Source organism: Nicotiana tomentosiformis, chromosome 2 (assembly GCF_000390325.3).
Source record: "Nicotiana tomentosiformis chromosome 2, ASM39032v3, whole genome shotgun sequence".
NCBI classification, from domain to species: domain Eukaryota; kingdom Viridiplantae; phylum Streptophyta; class Magnoliopsida; order Solanales; family Solanaceae; genus Nicotiana; species Nicotiana tomentosiformis.
The window spans coordinates 165,495,307-165,513,909 of NC_090813.1; the positions used below are offsets into that span (position 1 = coordinate 165,495,307).

Consider the following 18,603-nt stretch of genomic DNA (forward strand, 5'->3'; position numbering starts at 1 on the left):
TGGGTGAAATCATCAATGTATACCAGCTGATCAGGTGGTGGTGCGTGTATAACGCCATAACCTTTCCCATATCCCATATATATAATATACGCATATATAACGCCATCTGGTCATAGGTCAATGTACATGTATAAATAAATGCAATGCATAATGAAGTACGTTAGTAAGATTTCTCGGAATGTCATAAGATCAATATGCCTTAAGATAAACTTTAGTAACTTACATATTTTTTGGATACCCATGAACAAAAGATATAATAATATGACACATGGGGAACCAATAACATAGGCACCCCTAGTACTTCTATGAATAGAGTCATTTATGAAAGTTTTGCGTTTGCACGTTTCGTTTGTATCATATGGATAATGCCAAAAGGATAGAATGGATAGCCTTAACATATCTCAAGTCGTCAATGCAACTCAACAACAAGCTTACGACAACTAGCGCGCCAACCCTATAACAGAGAAATACATGTACAACTTAGATGGCGCTAGTATATCACATATCTCAAACGATAACTCGATTCTTAAAATAAAATGGGCAGAATTTCCCCTTATTTTAATGCTCCCTCAAGACTACTATAGTCGAGATACAAACACAATACAATCACCAACTCAAAAACAACCCAACTATAACAAAAACCCCAAATATACCACAACACACCCAATCAACAAGTTATCAATTAGCCTAAAATTGAAACGACGAGCAACCAGCCTACTACCCTACCACATATGGCGTTTCTCCACGCCCTTCATCCTTCCAAACTCCTTAAATAAGCATCACAATAGGCCAACATGAGTGGACTACAAAACAGTCCACTAAAAGTGAAATAAATCGAACTCACGGCTTCCGATTACCGTCCCGTGAGTTCTAACTATCAGGAAACGAATTTATCAACCTTCTTTGATATATAAAAGCTTAAATACAGAAAGTAGACATTTTTTTAACTATGAAGTACCTTCCAAAACTCAAACTACAACTGGCTTGACTTCAAAATGTAACTTGTCATGACCTTTGCCAGCTTTTGTTCCACAACTGGCTTGACTTCAAAATATAATACATGACTATCAAACGACTAAAATAAATCATAACATGACCAACTTATCATGGTAAGAACCCTAGTATTAACCTAAATGTACATGTTATAACATTCCCAACTTGTCGACATTCGACGAAACTTATTTTCTTCAGTCTGCTTAGCTTCTAAGTCTTTCAACCCTCTTGGTACTTGTTATCTATGATCTTAAAGATATGTAAACTCCAAGTTACCACGATTAACTTGCCATATTTACTTTCAAAAATGGTCTCCTTTCTGAGCTTACATCAATTGACTTATGATGTACTCTCACATACGAAAATATGGGGTGTAACACATAAGGCATAACTGAGATAAGTGTGACCAATTGTACATACCTATGTTACTGTAAAAGGTAACTTAGAATGCTTATATTTCTCTACCTAAATTATAAGTACTGATAATCTTCACTAACTGCGTACCTCGTACCCTTCTTCACCTTGCTTATGTTATATGTTGAAACATATGCTTTTACCTTCTGATACTCCTATGGCTAGCTATTCACGGGATGTGTTTGATATTCCCATCTTAGGGTCTTAACTTGGAAATTTGCACACCTGGTATGCACGATATGATAGGGCCTCAAACAGGGCCACATCGTCAAGAACTCTTTCTCTCAATTAGTGCACCTACTTTTTGTTGTATTATCCCTATAACTAGCTGAAATCTTTCTAATTGCAAAAATCTCTGTAACATTAGCAAACATAAGTCCTGACTCAAACTCTTATGACTCGCTATATAGCACGATTTGGATTTGAAAGAAGGTTAACATACTGCTAAATGCCTTGTAGCTTCTTGTTTATATACTGTGGTACACAACACATCTATAAACAAGGCTTTACTAGACATGGCATATAGACTCCCTAGGATAGAACTGCTCTTATACCACATTTGTCACTACCCAAACCTGGGGAGGTGTGGCCGGCACTCGGTGCCATATTTGACCAGAGCGTACCACTCTATAACTATGAACTCTGGAGGGGCAACCCTCAAGTTAGGCCGACAAGGCCTACCTTAAAAATCAAGGCCGACGAGGCCACCATGAATGTCTACAACCAACAATACCAAACTAACATGTACACAGGGTTGGCAACGCCACAATACTGATATACAAAATACACAAGACTCATCTACAAGCCCCTAGATATAACAAAACTCTATCATGGTCAGGATAGGGCCTCAACCTACCCATCAAGTAACGCCCCGTAAAACATTTTGTTAAAGTACGCCAACGGTATTGGGAATAACGTATTTGAGTATTAAAGGAGACCTATGGGATAGAGCCACATAATTTTGAATTGATAATGTATGTTTAAGGTGTGTTGGAACATATTAAGGAGTTTTGTGAATGGCAAGTACTTGTGTGGAACAAGTTGGATACATTAAATGGAAAGGATGTCTCAATTCGCATAACATCCTACTTCAAATGCATGCTGCTATGTTCCTGTGTTTTAGGCCTTATGAAATCTTGAAGGAAATAGGCCAAACTATGAGTATGATGTTTCCCTATTATTATCCTCCGTGTACCCGGTGTTTCAGGTGTCTATATCTAAAGAAGTAATTGGAAATCCTTTGTATATCATTCCGGTAGAGGTTATTGAAGGTGAAGTTAATGGATAGTTAGCTTATGAGAGGTACCTAATTGTCATTTTTGTTAGATAAGTCTGGAAGCTGGGATTGCCTACGTCAATGTGTTATGGAAAAGTTTGTAAGTCGAGAAGGTCACCTTGAAGGCCGAAAGTATTGTGGAAAGAAAATATTTTTGCTTGATTGTATAGCAATTGGTTTTGATTTGAAAGGTACTTTCTAGGTCTTATGATTTAAAAATATGCAGTTCATGTCCAGATATCACTCTTGATAATATAATTCCTATGATATTGAGATCAGTGTTGTTGATATATATCGTGATACTTTTTTGAGTTGTGGATGTGTTGCTAGGAGTTGTTTTGGTGGTCCTCTGGTAGGTGGTTAGGCCCAATTGCAAAAGAGACTCTGCTGAAATTTCTGAAAAAATTGGGAGTTAGTCAAATTTGGGAGCTTAAGATGTGTGGAAGAAGAAACGAGTTATGTTAAGTATTTGGGGACAGACTCTACTTCTCATTCGAGGACGAATGATCCTAAGTGGGGGAGAATCTAATGCCCCGTAAAAATTTCCTAATGATTTAAGATTTTAAAGTACGCCAACGGTATTTGGGAATAACGTATTTGAGTATTAAAGGAGATCTATGTGATAGAGCCACATAATTTTGAATTAATAATATATGTTTATGGTGTGTTGGAACATACTAAGGAGTTATGTGAATGGCAAGAACTTGTGTGGAACAAGTTAGATACATTAAGTGGAAAGGATGTCTCAATAACATCCTACTTCAAACGTATTTTGATACCAAACTATGAAGACTTAGTAAGTGATCTACCTATACAATTAAATCTATTTGAGTCTAGTTTCCAACGCATCAAACTGTTCATCATTTGGATATTTCTACAGAAAGTTATGGCCATTTTACTGAACCTGTGTCATATGCGCGCCTAGATGCACGGCCGCACATATTTGAGGGTTTCTACCTCAGGTGCGCGGCCACTTGCCCAGGTGCGCGGACGCGCACGTAGGAACCCATTAAATAACCCCAAGGCCGGTAGAGAGAGGGGTTAAGTCATTTTATTTACCTAAAACCTGATATTTTTAGAGTGAGAGAGAGTGTTCTAGAGTGAGAAGGTGTTCTTCAATAATTATTCTTCAATTCTTGCTCAAGTTTTGGAATATTAAGAAGGGAAACTCACTAGGCATTCATCCTAGAGGTAAGATTCTACAACCTAACCCTCAATTTTGAATTTTTGTCTTGAAATGTATAATTAGCAAGATGATATTTGGGCATGAGAGTTGTTTTTTTTACATGCATGTATTATCAAATGGTGTAGAAACATTGTTGAGCTAAAAATGGTAAAGATTGGGTTGTGAGTTGATGGAATCCTCCATAAAAGGAGCTTGAAACCTTAATTCACACCTAGTGTTTGATAAAATGCTCAAATGAGCTAGAACCATGAGCATCTTCCTAATTTTGGTTCAATTTGTTATATTTCTACAATAGATTGAAGTTGCTAAGAATTCCGAAACGTTTTAGAGTTTAAGGAAGCTCGATTGAGGTATGTTGGCTAAACCTTTCTCCTAGAATTGAATCCCATGGTATCCATGTAATCTATGTAAGTCCCGAATTGTTCATTATGAAAGTGGCTATTCCGAAAAAGCTTGTGTGGAAAGATATATGTTCAATAGGTATCCCAAAATGCCTTTATCATGTTATGTTGTCATTTGAGATTAAGTTCAAAGTATGGGCTATGCGTCAATAATATTGCAACTTCAAGTCAAGTTCAAATGAAGGATATTATGCCAAATTTTGTGAAACACCTCTATGTGCCTAAGACTCTTAATTGCTCACATGTGTAATAAAAATATTGATTTATAATGCCTTGTTGTTGTTGATGATGATGATGATATTTAAAAGTGAAAAAGGTGAGTATGGAACACTAAATGTGGCCATCGTGCCCAGAATGAGAATTACATATGTGGCCAATAGTGCCAATGAAATGAAAGAATGTGTGAACATTATGAAATAAGTTTTAGCTCCTTTACATAATAATGTCATTAAGGTCCTATGATCATTCGTGGCTAGTACAAGTAAGCAATAGAATGAACATAAATTGTGGTCATTTGCCAAAATTGGAATAATGAATGAAACCCTATGGACTGTCTATGAAACGCATAGGAATATTGTGTTATGAAACCCTATGGACTGTCTATGAAACACATAGGAATATTGTGTTATGAAACCCTATGGACGGTCTATGAAACGCATAGGAATATTGTGTTATGAAACCCTATGGACGGTCTATGAAACACATAGGTATATTGTGTTATGAAATCTTGTGGACGGTCTATGAAACGCATAGGTATATTATATTATGAAATCTTGTGGACGGTCTATGAAACGCATATGTATATTGCGTTATGAAATCATGTGGACGGTCTATGAAACGTATAGGTATATTGTGTTATGAAATCCTGTGGACGGTCTATGAAACGCATACGTATATTATGTTATCAAATCCTGTGGACGGTCTATGAAACGCATATGTATATTGTGTTATGAAATCCTGTAGACGGTCTATGAAACGCATAGTTATATTGTGTTATGAAATCTTGTGGACGGTTTATGAAATGCATAGGTGCATTGTGTATGGGAAGTATAGGTGTACGGTATGAATAAACACTATGGACGGTCTATGAAATGCATAAGTGAAGAATATGATATGTGAACACTAAGTACGGTCTAATGAGACACATTATTTATGCAGACAATAGGTGCCACTTTCGTTGTCCTTGTTTGTACATGTTGTTTCAATTACATTATATTATGTGTTTCACGTATAGATCATATGGGAATTCTATTTTGAAAGAGGATTTTTAGCTATACATACTAGTGTTATTCGATAGTACTAACGTCCCTTTTGCTAGGGGCGCTGCATCTTTAATGGATGCAGGTGATTCTACAGCAGGCGGCATTGATCAGTATAGCAGTAGACTCTTTTCAGCTGATTTGGTGAGCCCCACTTCATTTCAGGGTCATGTATGTTTTGTTTCTCATGTACTGTGTTTTGAGGTATAGCCGGGACCTTGTTGCCGGAACTTCCATACTACTCTTCTATTGTACTTAGAGGCTTCGTAGACAGGTTGTAGGTTGTGGTTGATGTTGGGAATTGAACTAGAAATGTTGGTATTTGGAAATCATGTTTTTCATTAATTCTATAAACTCGTAATATTTTGGAAATTATGAATGAAGCTGCTAATGGGAATGAAAAGGAAGTTGTTAATAAAATCTTTTCAGTGTTTGATTAATGGAGTGCATCTTCTCTTTATTCATGGATGAGTTTTGGTAGAAGAAAATCTAACAGGCTTGCTCGGCCAGGTTCTCTCGGTTGAGCACCGGTCGCGCTCTCCGAGTTTGGGGCATGACACATCAAACCTGTATATATAAAATGGACTCCAAGGAATAGACCTGGTAACTCCGAAGAAGTTGTGCTTACCAACCGATATGATGTTTGACTCTATTTACTGGGAAGGTCTATCCAACTGCCTATCAGGACCTGCGGGCATTAAATGCAGTGTCCCCAGCAAAAGAGACGTCAGTACGAAATAATGTACCGAGTATGTAAGGCAACAGAATAATTGAAAGCTGAAACTAAACTGATAATATAATAACTAAAAGTTACTGGGAGTCAAAGATAATATGAAAATATGCTTACCTACTGATACTGACTCAACTCTCTCAATATAGTAAGTAAAATAGCTGCCCGACCCTATGAGTCTTGGTACGTATAACCTCTCTGTCGTAGTAGTCTCTCTCATAGGCGCTCGGCCACAGTTGGCTCAATATATAATTTACCATCTGATCTGAGGTTTTCCAATAGGGGCCTTCCCACCGATTATAACTTGATGGTGGTAAAATTACTGCAGTACTGCCCAATAGGGGCTTGCCCACCGATTATAGCTCGATGGTTGTGAAAATACTGTAATACTATATATATATATATAGATCCTCTGCTATCTTGACTAGAAGAAGACAATACTTAACTGAATATAAAGTCTCTATAAGGAAGAATACTGTAACTTATGAAACTAGGATAATGTACATAGGTTCAAGAATACAAACTTCTCTTTATGTCTCGTTATCAAACACATGTAGTTATGGGATCTTGTAAAAATGAAGAAAAGGTTTAGCCTTAACATACCTTAATCTCGTTGAGTCCTTAATACCTTCCAAGCAGCTCTTCAAACCACTCGATGCAATTTACCATAGCATAAGGAGATTTAAAATCAATGCTAAGTAAAGGCTAAGTCCGTAACGTAAGTTGGTAGCTCGTTTACGTAAATTCGGCCAGGAAGCTTACAAAAACTCTTGACTCAATCAACTAAATTGTAGCTACCCCTTCCCAAACTAACTCTAGCCCAGGAAGCTTACAAAAACTCAAAGTTTCTGGACTAACCTACTATTACACTTCTCAAAAACATATAGGTCACAATCTGAAATACTTGACTCAATCTAACAACTAAAGAACTTCAACAACTTCTTCTTTAGGAACATGTTCTTTAGATGAGCGGCTTGAGTCTTCAAGAGTATCTTCTTGCATTGTTTGTTTTTGTCAGGAGTAGTTCTATATATGTAATTTTTTATAGCGTTAACCTTGGACTGCATCAAAAAGGCTCCTTTTATAGTTGCAAAGTTGGCCGAAAATCTTCTTCAATTAACGCTCCAAAACGCATAATATTTAGGTTAAGGAAAACCTCTCCTATTTTGATTTGGTTTCCTTATTTTTTTCAACTCTTCAACTTTCTCTTTCCACACAAGTATTCCCTTATTTACAAGAATCCTTTTGATCACGGACTCCTCTCAGTTAATGCATTCTATGTAGAGCGCGAACATAACTTGCTTGAGGAATTCAGCTTGCACAAGTATTCTGACATCCTGCGTGTGATCAGCACTAGACTTTAGTCTGCTACGAACCTGGTTCATTTGTCAATTGTATCTCACTCCTGCACACCTGTTAAGTTACACATTATCCTGGAACATGAAACTTGGTTATTTCACATAGTTGATCCTGGTTTGTTAATCATCAAAATATAATACATGCTCAGCCCAACATTTATACTTATTGAGTACATGTTGTCCAATACTCATGTTACTACACTTCTGTACATTTTCATGTAGATCGGGGTGTTGGTAGCAGCGGATCTCTCGAGTGAGCTTTTGATTGATCGAAAGGATTCAAGGTAGTGCTACATGGATGCCGCAGACCCTTGGAGTCCCTTCCTTCATCTTATGTTGTTATTTTTTATTCAGGCAATATTACACTATTGAGACATATCCTATATTTGGTTTTAGAGCTAATAACTCAGTACTACCTGGTTTTGGGAATTTGGTTTATGTTGTTGGAGCTTTACACTGCTATTTATATTAATTCAAACTTATTATATCTTGTTTTGTTGTTTTTATATTATTGTGTGATTGGCTAACCTGGTCTGGAGGTTGCGTGCCATCACGACCTTTGGTGGGATTTTGGATCGTGACAACAACTTCAATATGTACATACCCGATGAAGAACAACAACAACAACCCAGTATAATCCCACTAGTGGGGTCTGGGGAGGATAGTGTGTACGCAGACCTTACCTCTACCCTGTGGTAGAGAGGCTGTTTCCGATAGACCCTCGGCTCCCTCCCTCCAAGAACTTCCCACCTTGCTCTTGGGGTGACTCGAACTCACAACCTTTTGGTCGGAAGTGGAGGGTGCTTACCACTAGAGCAACCTTACATACCCGATGAAGAAATACTAACAAAAGCTCTACCAAACAAAATTAATGAAGCTTGAATGGCAGATCCTTTTCCTAGATTAATCAAAGAATATACAACAATGGAACTCAAGAATTTTGTATTCAAACAAGGTAGATATATCTATTTAGAGAGAAAAAAGAAACTCCCTCTAAATATAAAATTAAAAATTTCCTGTACAAGCTAGCTAGATGCTAAATCATTTCTCAACCCTCTGCAAAGATCAACAACCATCTTTTCTGTCTCATTAATAAATTGTACCAGATTAACATGATTCTAAATGTATCATAGAATTGAATTTCCTTGAGTTGATGATCCAGGGTTGAGCCATGCATGCTGTTGCACCACAAAAATTGATGCAGTAGAAGAAAAGTCTGATGTCAGCAGCAGATCCCCAATCGACCCTAGCTCCGGGCAGTCGCTCCACTCATCTAACCCACCCTTCAGCGGCGAAAAGAACCCCAATCCTCTTCCTACCACATAGAGATCAAAATCCTGATCTAGTGTTGCTATTATTTTCACTGTTTCTGCCCCATTACTAGACATCTCCTCTATATAAACAACTGAGCCATCATTCTGTACCTTGTGCCTAAACTCATTTACCAAAAGGTCATCAGCTTGCTTTTCAGCTTCAGCTCCCATTATGACGGAAAAATCTTCATCGTCATTTTGTGTTGAACCAGCTATAGCTCTACTTTCATCTAGAATAAACCTCAAAACTGTTAGACTTACCTTCGGATGTCTCGCCATGCGCAAAGCATAGGTCAAAGCCTCTCTGTCATCAGGCCCCCCTATAAAGATCATGGCAATTCTGCAACTCCTACTTATACCCTCATCTTTTTTAGTAGGTAACAATGTGCCAAAACCACGATCTACAAGAATACCAACAGTAGAAGGTGCATTTGCTAAAATATTATTATTTACATCTTTATAAGCAGGATTCATTTCTTCCATGTTATTATGGATAGTCTGTCTCTTGTGGAATGGGAGAATGATTAGTGTCACCTGCTTTTCCTCAGCAATACTGCAGACATCCTCATGCATTGTGCCATAAGGAGATATAGCAGTCAATAGCTGAACAGATATATTTGCACTTTGATGCTCTAAGTTGTTAAACGCAGCAATTAATTGGTCTATTTGTCCGCCTACTTTACTGACGCTTTTTGAGCTAGCCCTGCTGGAGTCATGAACAATGAGGAGAGCGGTAGTATGTTTTTTCAGCTGCATGAGCTGAAGAGCAAAGACGCAAATTGGGGATCTTCTGGAGGCATGGGATATTTCCAGGAGTGCAGTAATTCCAGCAACAGTTTGTACTTCATGAATACAGGTAAGGATTCGGAGCTCAGCATCTGGTTTTAGGTCCTGTAACACCCTGTGCTGGCTTGGCAAGAACCTTTTAGTCCGTCTATAGAGGAAGTTCACAATTGGTGATGTTGCTATGCTCATGAAAAAAATGGTAAACAACATGATGGCAAATCCATCCTCATTCATTACAGTATGGTCACGCCCCAAGCTCATTGCCATGACAGCTACCAGGCCTTTGGTGTTCATCAGGACTCCAAGTGTAAATCCTTCACGCAACGACATTTTATACAAGTAAGAAACAGCAATAGTGCAAACAATCTTAGGTATGAAGGAAAAGAAGCTAACTAGAACCATCATAAGCACGTCCTCTTTGTTTAATCCCCCAAGATGAGTCCTCATTCCCAAACTAGCATAATAAAGAGGCAGCAACAAGTCCGACGCAAAGCCTTGTAGCATCAACACAAACCTATGCCCCAAGAAATCTGGAGGTATGATAAGACCAAATACAAATGCACCAAGCATAGAGCTAACTCCACATATATCCGTCACCAACCCACAAACCAAGACCATTGCAAGTATAGCACAAACTACTGCTTCACTAAATTCTTCTCCTTCTCGGGTCCTCCTCCTAATCACCCACAAAAGTGCCGGACGGATTACAAAAATACTGAAAATGATGAACACAATAGCACTAAACAATGACAAGAACGTACTTGAATAGCTACTAGTTATTGATAATGAGACTACAAGGAGAAACCATGACGACAAGTCATTAACAAGGGCTGAAGACATGGCTATTCTTCCAATCTCTGAATGGAGGAGCTTTAGTTTTGCAAAGATTTCTGCTATAACAGGAAGGCCAGTGACTGAGAGTGCTACACCCCAATAAAGGAAACCCCACCTGAAACTCTCAGGATAGTCCGCGATAAAAATGTACAAGGAAGCTCCAATAACAAAGGGGAAAATAGCTCCAGCAATACCAATGCCAAGGGCTTTCGGTCCAACACTTGTTAATGCTCTTAAGTCCATTTCTAACCCAAGAAGAAATACATGATAAATTAGCCCAAGGTTTCCCACTGTCTCCATCATCATAATTCGAGAGGCTGCAAATATAGCACCCAACGCTGGAATATGTTCTCGTGCGAATTCACTTGCAATTGCAGTTGAACCCACCAGTATACCAGCCTGCCAAACGCAACAAAATGCACACTTCATAAATTGGCATTATGATTCAAAAATGAGGAATTTGCTTCTTCTCTAAAAAAGAAATCACAAAAATTACACTTCAATCCGCAGCTTAATATTTGATATAATAGCATGAGTGTGCTCCAAAATTTGTGTTTATTCACAAGGAAGTGATCTATAAAGTAGAACAAGCTAGGAAAACTTAACATATCAAATGAAGCCAAATTAAGATGACTTAGTCTCGTAAGAGCAAAAGCAGCTAACCAATAAAAATAGTATCGAACCTCTATTAATTATCTTCGTGCATGATAGGTCACATAATAATATTAATCTTTCTAGTAAACCAACTAAAAAAAGTTTAAAGAAATTTCAAGTACGAACAATCAAACCCATGCAAAGAAAGACATGAAAATGTGGCTTAGCTAGGTAGTATTAATTTGACACTTACTTGGTTTCAATAGATATGACATGTTTGATGAGAATAGATTTTGATATTCATCTTGACTTATGTATTATATTAGTGATCGTAAGAAAATATAGTAAAGTAATGGTTAGAAAAGTACACTTTGATAGAATATCTATTTCATTATTTAATTTTAATCTTTCAAATTCATCTGATTTATAACAACACGAATATCTTTGTCTTATGTTTCTTGTTTATTTAACTTCGTGCCTAAGCGAAAAAACAAATTGGGACAGAGAGAATATCAAAGTTTAAATATTGAAATTGTTAGAAATGGGATAAAAAATGACATGTTGTCAATATCCAAATGGGTAGGAGTGTCGTACAAACTACGCCTAAACGAAATAAGCAATTATACATACGAGCAATTCAGCAGCGAAATGGGGTTGGCGGAGGGGTTTGAGGAGGAGCAGACAAAGGCGGGTGACGAATAGAACAATAGCAAGTTGAAAGATAAAGATTGGGAGTTTGGAATCCAAAGGGTTGATTTCTTCCCAAATGCCATTGTCGGTAACCGTATCTGTCATATAACACAATTTGTCAACACCCGCCACTGGTTTCCCTCGGACATTATACGATGGAATATCTGGGGTCTTCAAGAAATTCGGATTAACCATTTTGCTTTAGATCTCCCGGGGAGGCACTCTGGCGACAGTTGAAGCTGCCACCTTTTGGCCGTTTTCGGTGCATAAAACGGAAAAGAAAAGCTGAGAAAAAATGTTGAGACGTGAGAAAATCTCCTTAGATCATGCATGATTGATTTTACTCAGAAAACGTACAAATGGATGGTTTGCCGTTCTGCATGGGTTTCATTAGTTGCTCCAAAATGAGCGTGAAGGAAAAGAAATAAAAGGAAGAAAAAACAAAAAAAAGGTGATGATGTGGCATGCTTTACTCCATTATTTTTTTACTTTTCTTCTATTTCCAAAAGGAAAGATGTAACGGTTGTAACTCTCCTTTTTATTTGAATCAGTTCAACACTTCACATTCATTTTGCATGAATAGGTGTACCCCTTTTCATTTTTCATACTGATAAAATGAATATTAACTTCACTGAGGGGAAATGCTAGGACTTTTACCAATACCACATGCAAATAATTGATCCAATGCACTATATTATATCTGCTTTTTCCTCCAGATTTTTCTTACTGGTAAAATTAATTGATATTGTTATCCGCTTTGACAGTTGAACAAAATTAGGTGATCATCTAGCATAGAAATTCTTTCTTTGTTGAGTATATCAGGATTGTTTTCCTTTGTAATCGAGAAAGTTTGCCTGATTTATTGCAATTAAAAATGCTCATTTCTTCTCTTTTGTATTCTCTTTCACTTTGAGGAATGGTGAGGAAAGAACATAAACAAAGGAGACATCACAAAAACTTGCGGAAGTGATGCAATGAAATTAGAGAAGCAGAAATCGTCACAAGAGTTATAACCTGCCTTCTTTTTCTGGTAAGAACTCTTCCCACTTTTGATTATTTGGATTTATGAGCATGAACATAATCAAAATAACAATTATATATTCCATTTTATGTATAAGTTAAAGAGCTCATTTTGCAGATCTCATTTTGCTTGAAAGATGAAGAAACAAATAAGAGATAATATGAACACACATGATTAAAGCACACAGCGCTCTTTAGGTGATTTGTATTGCTTTTGAGAATCAAATATGAAAGAAAAAGAGTACATAAAGCTAAGTATTAATTTATACTGGTCCTTCTATAAAAATTACCAAAATTTGACCTCTTCTTTTGTATTCTCATTCGGCATATCCTTCTTTTTCAGGGAAATACATATCCTTCTCTCTTAGGGAAATACAAAGATATCTTTTATAAAAATGTATATTGAAACTAAAACGTATAATAATTTTTATTTATTTACTATTTCTTCCTGTTAGAATAAATTGCGAGGTGGGAATAACAAATTGTGTACCTTTATAACGCAGCACAGATCTTTGTACTCACCATCGAAGAATAAGTTGCTCCATGTCAAACATCGATTCAGTAAACAGAGTTAGTATCTCACAAATTAGATGTGTTTATTGTGTGTGTTTTTGGGAGGTAAAGCCAGAGAAATCTTATACATGTAGAAAGCTATAACGATCCGACCAGTTGTTTTGAGCGTTAGCGTTCCGATCAATTGTTCGAGGTCTTGAGTAGCTTCATATTGTGTATTATGACTTGCGTTTATGGTCGGATTCAATTTTCGGATGTTTTGGGATTTATTTGGATGAGTGGTTCTTATTTTAGAAGCTTAAGTTCGAAATGTTGATCGAGATTTGACTTTTGTAAAAATAACCCCGGAACGGTATTTTTATGGCTCCGATAGGTTTGTGTTTTGATTTTAGAATTGGGCATACACCCGAAATTGAATTCGGAGGTCCCTGATTGATTTGGCTTGTTTTGCCGAAAGTTGGCAATTTAAAGGTTTAAAATTTTTTTATGTCTAACTATGGTTTGACTTTATGACTATCATGTTCGAATTTCAGTTTTGGGAGTTAGAATAGGTCCGTTTTGTTATTTGAAACTTGTTTGTAAAGTTTTGCGTCATTCCGATTTGATTTGATAGAAATCGGACGCGTGGTTGTGTTTTTAGAAGTTCTTGAGTTTCAATTAAAATTTCATGCATTTTGATGTCTGATTCACGGTTCTAGATATTATTTTGGTATTTTGATAGCGTGAGCGAGTTTATATGATATTTGTAGACTTGTGTGGATGTTTGGTTTGGAGCCCCGAGGGCTCGGGTGAGTTTCTGACGCGTTTCGGAGTGTTTGGAAGAGTTGCAGTTTTGCTGGTTTTTGAATAGGTGTTGCAGGCCTCGCAAATGCGAGATTTTGTTCGCATTTGCGACCTACGCATTTGCGAGGTGAGATTCGCATTTGCGAAGCTCACTGGGTCTGTTAGGTTCTCATTAGCGAATATTTTGTTTTCTTTTGTGATTGGGGTCTGGACTAGGCAGGAACGCAATTGCGATCATTTGGTCGTTTTTGCGAAATGTTCAGTGTTCGCATATGCGACATTAGCAGGGCTGTGATGGATGTCGCTTTTGTGATCATTTTTTGCATTTGCGGGGTTCGCATTTGCGAATCCTAGGTCGCATTTGCGACACCTGCTCTAGAACATTAAGGCTGGAAGACGGGATTTTGGTCTCATTTTTCATATCTTGAACCCTAGACTCGGTAGGAGGCGATTTGGAGATTGTATTTTCATCTACAATCATGATTATATATGAGATTTAACATCAAAATTTTGAGAATCAAAGTGAAATTTTGGGAAAACTTTGTCTATGTTTTGAAAAATAAAAATTTGGGATTTGAGTGTCGAATGGGACTCGGATTTTGAAGAAAAATACATATATGGACTCGTGGGATTATGGGTAGTCGATACCTACCCTTGGACCCGGGTGTTGACCGGGCGGGCCCAACGTTGATTTTTGTTGACTTTTGAGGAATTGTATAAAGATCATAGCTTTACTTATTGGAATTGGTTTCTCTTGCATTATTTGATGTTATTAAGTCGATTTTTATTGGATTTGAGCCGAGCGGAGGTGAATTGTAAAGGAAAAGCTATTTTTGAGTGTTGATTTGGCCTAGTTGAGGTAAGTTTCTTGCCTAATTTTGTGTGGGAGAACTAACCTGTAGGGATTGGTTTGATTGCACTATTTGAATTACGTGAAAGATGTGTATACGAGGTGATGAGTGTGTACACAGCTTTATATGTGGAAATTTGACCGGTTTAGATTCTTAGGTTTCTTATGTACATTAAATTGAAGTTTTCATATCATGTTATATCCTCAATTGTTAAATTTACTCTTACATGCTTTAATTGAAGTTGTTAGTATATGTTATATCTCTTATTGCCAAGTATACTTTTATATGCTTTAATTGAAGTTGTTGCTTCTTTTATTGTCATGTTATCTCTTCCATTGTTGATTTATTCTTATTTGAAGTCGTTCCCACATGTTATCTCTTTTATTGTTGAGTTATTCTTATTTGAAGTCATTATTACTTGTTATCTTTGTCGTTGTTGAGCTTATTCTTCTGCTACATTGTGTTGTTGAAATTCTTATGTTGATTACTTATCGTACTCTCGTGTTATTATCATTGTTGTTGTACTCAGTGTTGTTGAACTATGAGCTATGCGTGGTTGTGGTATTGGAATTGTTGTTATGAAAATAGTGTGGCATATGAGCACATGTGGCGCGAATTGTTATATTGTGTTGTAATGTTTCTTTTGGCTCATGTGGAATTGTTGAGAGGATTGTCGGGGTGTTTGCACGTGATTTGACAATGCTATTGTTATTCTTGATATTTTCACATGCGGCGAGACAAGGCGAACTATATATGTTGGGTTTGCGCATGTGGCGAGACAAGATGGGATAATTACTATGCGTATGTGGCGAGACAAGGGGGCTATGTCGGGAATGATTTGTGATGGCCTGGATGTATTATTATTGATGATATTTGTGTGGTGGTGTGACCTTCTTGTGTGCGTCATGCATATTACGGGTTTTGTTATGTTGTTTCCAATGTGCTACTCGGTGTCTCTGATTTTACCTGTTGACTTGAACTGTGATAGTACACTTGCACAAGCATACACCGTAACATGCCACCTATATCAGTCCAAGAGTATGAATCTTGATGTTTATTGATCATGTACATAAATTCTTGTATACCTGCCTTCTATGCGTGGATTGAACTGTTGGCACGTGAGTTGTCCGTGCGGATATGAGGTATTGTTACAATCGGCACATGAGTTGTCCGTACGAATATGAGGTATTGTTACCATTGGCACGTGAGTTGTCCATGCAGATCTGAGGCATTAATGGTTATTGGCGCGTGAGTGGCCAGTGCATCATGTGAGTTGTCTGTGCGGTTATAATTGGTAATGTGGGCACGAGATTCTATGTGATTATGATTTGTGATTTGGGACCCGTGACTTGTGATTATGAGGTGTAGTACCCGGTGGTGATTCTTATGTAAACCTTGTGGAAGAACGGTTGATTATTTGGTTGTCATTTGTTTTCCTTAATTGAGTTCAATAAGACTTTAACTATGTTCTGATTACTTTGCGGCGTTATAACCTGTTTACTCCTTGTTGTTGTTTGTTGCTTCTACTTTCCATTTGCTAGTGTCATATTGTTATTCTTTCCATGCTTAGTTTATATTGATATTCGTTCCTCTATTATTTTATACTAATACTTGCACAAGTTATTATGTCTAGTAGGTGTCTCGACTGTACCTCGTCGCTACTCCACCGAGGTTAGTCTTGATACTTACTGGGTACTGTTGTGATGTACTCATGCTACGCTTCTGCATATCTTTTGTGCAGATACAGGTACCTCTGAGCGTGTCGGGCGTTAGCTAGCTATTGGAGATTTGCTACGGAGACTTCAAGGTATACCTTCCACTATGCCTACAGGCCTCAGAGTCACCGTCTAGATGCTTTACATTGTTACTATTTACTTCTATTCCAAACAGTGATGTATTCGATATTCTTAGATACTCTTAGAAATGCTTATGACTTCGTACTACTGATTTTGGGATATTGTATATTTGTTGATTATTGTTGGCTAAGTATGGCAGTTACTAGTTCATGTTTAATGGTTAATGATTTAGATCTGTTAATAATTCAGCATGTGTTAGGTTTACTCAGTCTTAGAGACTAGGTGCCATCACGACATCCGAAGGTGGAAATTTAGGGTCGTGACCGAAACGAAGTTAGTATCTCACGAACTAGATGTCCTTTTTGTGTGTGTTTTTGGGAGGTAAAGCCAGAGAAATCTTTTCTCTGTTAAAGAGGAGAAGAGAAGAAGTTTCTCCTTTTTGGATTATTCTTTTCCTGTTGCAAAGAAGTTCATGTTTAGAGAGTTTTACCCTACCTCTTATACACATTAGTTTAGAGGTAGTTTTGGTGGGTGTTGTAACTTCCCTTAACAACTCACACTTATCTTTTTGCTCCTAACTGGGTCGAGTTAGCCCAGATGAGCTACCCATGACCCAACTTGTAACATCTCCCACTTCGCACAGGATGGGTAGACCCAAATATTATCATATCAATAACACACATAATTCATACGGACAAATAGTTCGTGCGACCTGCGACCATCAAGAGATATACTGTCACGACCCAAATTAACCCGCCGTAAGGTGTCGTGATGGTACCTAGTCTTTACGACTAGGTAAGCCTAATATTATGAAAAATATAAAGAAATCACAACATTTTTAAAGATCAACAACATATTGTGAATAGCCAAGAGTAGTACCACTCGACATATACAAAATAATTTTCCAAGACCTGGAATATCACTAAGTCACAAGCTGCTATAATCTATGTAGCTCTATACAAAAGTCTGAAGATAATAAAGAAAGTATCTAGGCGAAGGAGTAGAAGGGAAACTCCTAGGATTTGCGGACGCAAGCAAAAGTACCTTGAAGCCTCCTAGAATCAGCAGCACGCACTAACCCCGAGGCTGATAGCTTACACATGGATCTACATACGAAAACATGGGCACGAAAGAGCAAGAGTGCACCACAATGGTACCCAGTAAGTGCCAAGCCTAGACTCGGTCGAGTAGTGACGAGGTCAGGTCAAGGCCCTACTGGAGTAAATATAATAAATTAAATAGTAAAAGATATAAGTAAAGTTTACGGTAACATATTTAAAGAAATTCTCGAAAATTTAACAGTTAAGGGAGCTCTCGGCTCAGAACAAGGTAGACACAATGGGGAATCTCTCGGGATATCGTCCCGTAGTTCCGAATGAATATGCAGTACAAGGGGATCTCCCGGAATACGTCTGTAGTCCCAAAGTAAATATGTAGTGCTGGGGGATCTCCCGGAATACGTCCGTAGTCCCAAAGTAAATATGCAGTGCTGGGGGATCTCCCGAAATACGTCCGTAGTCCCAAAATAAATATGCACGACAGGGGGATCTCCTGGAATACGTCTGTAGTCCCAATTAAATATGCAACGCAAGATGAAATGACAGGTATGGCATCGAGTTATACAGTTTACACTAAACACAGATAAGAAAAATAGGGACTTAACTAAGCACGGCGCACATAATGTCAAATAGGCAGTTAAAACACGTAAGCATGCTCCTCTAATCTAAGCTAAACAATTAAACGTATTAGTGCAATTTAATAAGGGAAAACAATTTATGATTTAGAAAGGAAAAACAGGATTTTTGC

The 18,603-nt window shown here is 37.6% G+C and overlaps 1 protein-coding gene and 1 long non-coding RNA gene across 2 annotated transcripts; one reads left to right on the forward strand and one right to left on the reverse strand.

The window, feature by feature from the left end:
* Positions 1–8,489: 8,489 nt before the first annotated feature.
* Positions 8,490–12,154, reverse strand: LOC104105076 (cation/H(+) antiporter 15-like). Its single transcript, XM_009613314.4, has 2 exons — positions 11,775–12,154; positions 8,490–10,949 (listed from the first exon to the last, which is right to left on the reverse strand). Exons 1-2 carry the CDS (start codon positions 12,027–12,029, stop codon positions 8,745–8,747), a joined length of 2,460 nt encoding a protein of 819 aa, XP_009611609.1. The 5' UTR covers positions 12,030–12,154; the 3' UTR covers positions 8,490–8,744.
* Positions 12,155–12,257: 103 nt separating this feature from the next.
* LOC104105081 (uncharacterized) lies at positions 12,258–16,999 on the forward strand. The gene is made up of 2 exons (XR_688268.2): positions 12,258–12,864; positions 16,743–16,999. It is a non-coding gene; the product is annotated as an uncharacterized lncRNA (long non-coding RNA).
* The last annotated feature ends 1,604 nt before the right edge of the window (positions 17,000–18,603 follow it).